Source organism: Microtus oregoni, unplaced genomic scaffold, assembly GCF_018167655.1.
Source record: "Microtus oregoni isolate MIOR12 unplaced genomic scaffold, Mior012 000020F_ref0000438, whole genome shotgun sequence".
NCBI lineage: Eukaryota > Metazoa > Chordata > Mammalia > Rodentia > Cricetidae > Microtus > Microtus oregoni.
In genome coordinates this window covers 17,901,583-17,907,500 of record NW_024543079.1, presented here as the reverse complement: position 1 = coordinate 17,907,500, position 5,918 = coordinate 17,901,583, and the positions used below count along the sequence as shown (strand labels likewise).

Sequence of the window (5,918 nt, the reverse complement as noted above, 5' to 3'; positions counted from 1 at the left end):
GTTTGAGAATTGATTCCATACTACTTCATATGGACTTACTACAATAATCTCTCAGGTTTTCTTTTCCTTCTTTCCCCATAATTGTGAAGTAGCCAGAGGGAGCATGTTGAGACCAAGTTAGATCTGGTCACTCCTCTACTCTTTGTTCAAAACTTGACTGTGTTTTTTCTCCCATCAATATAAAATCTCTACTGTAGCCTACAAATCCTGTCACCTGCATCTTCTGCTCCTTCTCTGACCTCATTTCTTTACTACCCAGTCCTTTCATCTTACTTCATCTTGCTTGCTTTCTTGCTGTTCCTGAGCATATCCGCTGCACTCTGTCTTACAGCCTTTCCACTTGTATTTTATCTGCCTTATTTTGCCATTTCCACAGAGATTTTTTTTTTTTACTTCTCTGGGTATTTCCACTGGAACATTCTTATATGTTACTGTAGGTTTGTCTCCTTAGCTCCTTTAGGCTTGTGTTCTTACTTGATCAGAAAATCTTTTCCTGATAATCCTATTGCTTGTTTTAATATTTATTTATCTTCACATTGCATTTTTATTTATCATCAATCTATACTAACTAAAATATAAGATCCATTAGGCTAGAAACTGTTTTATTCATTGCTATCTTTTCAATGCCTAGAACCATGTCTGGCATAGGTAAGACATTTATTTAATACATATTTATTAGATGAATATACTGTCAATACTAACATTCAATAAATATTAGACATTTTTGTTTTGTATTTTCAAATTTTACACAATTTAAGCTTTTGTCAACTGTACTTGTTCAATTGTTATCTAGTTGAAGTTTCAGCCATTAGATCTGAATGTGAAAACAAGAAAACAAAATGATTTACTTTATATTATAGATGTCAAAATCATGAAATTCTTCCGGTAATGTGATAGTGTTGTAAGCTGCTTCAAAATTCTCTTTTGGGAGATCAACCAGTCCTAAAAATAATGAAAAAGAGACACAATAAGCAGTGATCCTTTATGAAACATTAAACTTTCAATTAAATCTTTATCATCTCTCATGGGCTTCTCTATAGCCCCTCAGCAGTACATTTTTTATGAAGCAGACAGAATAACAGTTTCCAGAAGCAATCAAATCAGATAGTTCTCATGCTTAGAGACCTAAGCATGAATAAAGCACCTTCCTCACTACAATAAAATTCAAATTTCTGACTGGAGCTTCCATAGCCCTACACTCTTATCATACATCATCTATAGAATTCTCCTCCACCACTATACTCCACAGATATACTAGTCTTTTTGTTCCCTGAAAAAGGCAAGCATTTTTTTCACCTCAAGACATTATACTTGTAGTTCCATTTGCCTGTACAACCATTCCTTCGGTCACTACTTATGTACCGAGTATGTCTCATTTTTCAAGTGTGAGTTTAACTTCTATCCCCTAACAAAGGTTTTTCCCTAATTAACCTATAAAATGAACTTCTCTGTTATTTTCTGTTGTAGATCTTAGTTTAGTTTCCTTTGTAACATGAACACTAATAGGTGCAGTAACACATGCCTTTAATCCCAGCATGACCACAATCTGTAATTATTATAATGTTTTTAAAACATTTTCATTATCTGAGTTCCTCATCAGACTGAAAAGGAACTATTTATCTTGCTTGTCCTTGTATTTTCTAAAGCTTAACATCATGTTAATCACAAAGCATGAACATGAATCAATAAATATTTGCAGGATACATAAATAATAAATGAGCAGGTAAAATAAAGTAGATATGCATATCAATATATTCAAAGACTCTAAAACTATTTTAAATGAGAAAGATTAAAAAAAAGAGCTTTCAGTCAGAATCTACAAATGTTGATGGAGGGATGGCATAAGAAAGGAACGAACGTAGATACTGTAAAAGTTAGGAAAATATATATAATAAAGATAGTTTCTTTGGAGCTGGGTGGTGGTGGCACACACCTTTAATGCCAGCACTCAGGAGGCAGAGGCAGGCGGATCTCTGTGAGTTCAAGACCAGCCTGGTCTACAGAGTGAGTTCTAGGACAGGCTCCAAAGCTACACAGAGAAGCCGTGTTGTTTTGAAAAAAAACAAAAACAAAAACAAAAGGGGGGAAACAGAAAAGAAAATGAAAATGATGTATATCTTAAAAGCAGAACAGATTTTATGTAAATTAAAAAATGTTAGGAATTGTACTTATAACATATATAAATATAGTATTGCAGAATGTCTAGGAATTTTGATACTACTTCATAACTGCCAATAATTTAGGAGTTTCAAGAATTCTAAAAACAATTATAATTATCAGTATTTATATTTTGTCAATATATAATTTTACTCTCATAAAGGCAAAAACAGGTATGGCAAATTAAATGACCTAGTAAAAATAAGTGTATTGATTTCTTACACAATCATGATGATTTTAAGTGTATTTCTTATATTAATAATAAAACATAACAAGTTTTGGAAAATTAGCTTTATGGAAACTTAAGATTCAGTCAAAATGAAGTTTATGTTCATTGTATACAGCATGCTACTAATAAAAAGAGACTACCCAACACAAAAATGCCAAGAGAAGTCAACAGTGACACAAATTAACGTTGTATATGTACCTGGGCGAAATGTCATCTTCATCTTAAGAAATGCTTCACTGCAATCTGCCAAAAGATATTTTGCCTTCCTATTATAGATTCGAACAACTCCCAAAAGAAGGTGCCCTGAAGTTCGGAGTGCAATTTTCACCTTTGAATAATTTTTTTAAAATGTTAGAATAATAAATATTAGGTTTGTAAATGTTGTTATTTGAAAGTTAATGAAATCATAACTTCTCTTTGAAAAACAAATGTTATATTCTTACTTAAGTAAACCACCTTTTAACCTCACCATATAGAATGATTGACTTTAGTTTTTGCTTATTCAGCAAAGCCATGCTTCACTTAAATGCTGTATTAGTTATTAGAGTGTCTTTGTGCAGACAATAATCTGGGGGAGAATTGAAAGAGATAATTTGAAAAGCAAAACTGTCTCGGAAAGTATTTTAATTCTTCTGCAGAAGCCATGGCTAATACGAATGTTAATCAGTTACATACCTTGGGGGAGAGAATTTTTTGAATGGTTATCTCCAGATTACACTCAAACACATGCGCCTTTGTGAGTTTCTTCTCCCAGTGAGCTGCAAGCCATATTTTGGCCAATGGCCCTCGTTTACTCATAAGCACATGAGTGTAAAACATGTTGCCTATATTCCTTAATTATATTCAACAAACTAGAAAGAACAAAAAACAAATGTCTTAAATCTGTTGAGAAAGCTTTTTTGGTATTCTTTTACTGTGAGCAAAAACTTATTATTAATTCTACAAAACAATACTCAAATTATCTCCTAATCCAATGTTATTAATTTTCTTATTAAAGAGATAGAGAGATGGAGAGATGATTAAAAGCACTGGCTGTTCCTGCAGAGGATCTAGGTTCAAATTCAGTGCCTTCTTCTAACTTTAATGGTAACCTCTGTAGGCACCAAGAATACATATAGTACACATACATACATGCAAGCTAAGTATTCATATTCAAAAAAATAAATCAAGCAAATAAATAAGTGTAATAAAAAGAAATATCACTATTTAAAAAAATTAAAAACCAGGCGGTGGTGGCACACACCTTTAATCCCAGCATTCAGGAGGCAGAGACAGGCAGATTTCTGTAAATTCAAGGCAAGCCTGGTCTACAGAGGGAATTCCAGAACAAGCTCCAAAACCACAGAGAAACCTTGTCTCGAAAAACAAAACAAAACAAAATTTTCTCATTCAGCCAGGTAATGGTGGTGCATACCTTTTATTTCAGCACTCAGGAGCCAGAGGCAGATCTCTGTGAGTTTGAGGCCAGCCTGATTTAAAAATTTGTTTCAAGAATAGCCAAGGCTACATAAAGAAACCCTGTCATGAAAAAACAAAAACAACAACAAAAAAAGAAAGAAAGAAAGGAGGAAAAAAAAAGAAAATCTCATTTAGAATATGATTAAAACTAAGGCTAAAAACTTGTCTAGAAACTTGTGAATCACACCCAGTTTAAATGTATTCTAATCGATGGTCTCAATTTTTCTCCTATTCTTCATAGAATTTAATTTTTCTTCTTAGTAATATAACAAAACAGGTACATGAAGGTTTCTGGAGGGAAAAAGGAAAAACAGAAAAGAAAGAAAAGAAAGTAGTGAACAAAAGTAAGAAACAGGTCATCTTATTTCTAACAATTAAAAGTTTGATGTTGGGTCACTAATTTTTATCTAGGTATGTAACCTCATTTTTCTCTTTAGGATGCTAAATATTATTAACCTTTATTATTATTTGAAAAAGGGCTTTGCTAATAGACAAAGGTAATTTGGAACTCCTGAACTTGCTGTTTCTTCCAAGCGCTAGAATTACACATACGTACCCCATGCCGGGCTTTAAATACAATAATGTGGAAGCTAAAACAACAGAATTCCAAAGGGCTATAAAAAATTTAAAAAAAGAAACTACGGAAAATGAATCAGAAGTCAGAAAAGAAACCCCCACTGAATTTTAGTATTTTGAAATAAGGTTAATATAATTTTTGCTTAACAAAAAGACAGGAAACAAACAGATATTTCTCCCGCCTGCACTACTAAAGACAGCACAAGGCTCTATTTCACAGTAAAAAATGAGGAGAGATGTCATATCACTTAGACATCTGCTTTCATATGTCATCTGAAACTGCCACCATACAAGTTTTTTTTTCCTACCCGAAGTTTTGGTAAAAGCGAACACTGAGCCAAGATGAAGGCAAACATAATGTCAGCCACAGAATTAATATCTTAGGTCAGCTTTGATCAATGCCCATTTCCACCGCAAGAATCAAACTAAAGGTTACACTATGTACTAAACCACACACAATCCCTACGGAGACACTTCGATATGGTTATGGCTTCTGCCCTGCCATGGCTCTATTGCCTTTGTCTTGGAATTAATTCCAAACCTGAGTTGATGATTTTTTTTAAACAAAAATGCTCCCAGCCTGGTTTACAAAGCAAGTTTCAGGACAGCTGAGGCGAAACAGAGAAACTTTGTCTTGAACCTGATATACATACATACATACATACATTCATACATACATACAAAAATAATAAAAAAATGCTCTCGAGCGCGAGACAATTAAAATGTTTTCCCCCCAGCAATAGATTAAAATAGTAAGAAAAAGAGCCAAACGCTGGGATTTTACATTCCGGAGACCCTGCTTTCCTGAGCATGTCTCCCCACCCCACCCCATCCCACCAGCGCGTGCTCCTCCAATACCCCTCCGTTCTTCACAGATTACTTCCTCACTCCAGGAAGGGGGAGCAGGGGACCATTCCTGGAAACCCACCCTGCGAAGGGAAGAGAGGGAAGGGAAGGCCAGGAGGTGTGGCCGGGGCAGGTGTCTAGGGGCCTTGCTAGCAATCCCGGTGGGTAAGGGCCTGAGGCCAGGAGGAGGACAAGGGACGGAGGGGTGGTGGAGAGCGCGAGGTCAAGCGGAGGGCGAGGCCCCGCGGGAGGGCACGGGGTTGAGGGCAGCGGTCAGGGCTGGAGAGACTGAGGGCCAAGCCGCTGCCGGGGGAGCTGGGACCGCTGAGAGGTCCCGGCCGTCACAGGCTCCGGGCGCGCGCGTGAAGCGGCAGGACCAGGTCGCTCCTCAGGCGGGCCTCAGGGCTCGGTGCTGAAGAGAACGCTGAGTTGCCAGGCTGGCGCATCCCCGCCATCACCCAACTCGCCCACCGCCCCCAGCCTGCCCCGCATCACAGGCCCAGCCCTACTGTCAGTGCGGTGTCCGAGGGCGGCAAAGCCCCACACGACACGCGGAGGATCCCAGGCGCCGATCTCCTGCTGCTGGCGGCTGGCGGCTGCCGGGTGGACGAAGGCTACGAGGGGCTCAGCACGTGAGAGGGAGGGGGCGTGA

At 37.5% G+C, this 5,918-nt stretch overlaps 1 protein-coding gene across 1 annotated transcript in view; it reads right to left on the bottom strand.

Annotated features, from left to right (window-relative positions):
• Positions 1–5,918, bottom strand: part of Rad21l1 (RAD21 cohesin complex component like 1) — a 24,960-nt gene extending 19,042 nt beyond the window's left edge. The window contains exons 1-4 of the mRNA XM_041670489.1: positions 5,776–5,918; positions 3,062–3,237; positions 2,585–2,714; positions 849–942 (exon numbers count right to left, since the gene is read on the bottom strand). Of these exons, the coding sequence (XP_041526423.1) occupies positions 849–942; positions 2,585–2,714; positions 3,062–3,205 (368 nt within the window). The 5' untranslated portion in view covers positions 3,206–3,237; positions 5,776–5,918. The remainder of the gene's footprint in view (positions 1–848; positions 943–2,584; positions 2,715–3,061; positions 3,238–5,775) is intronic.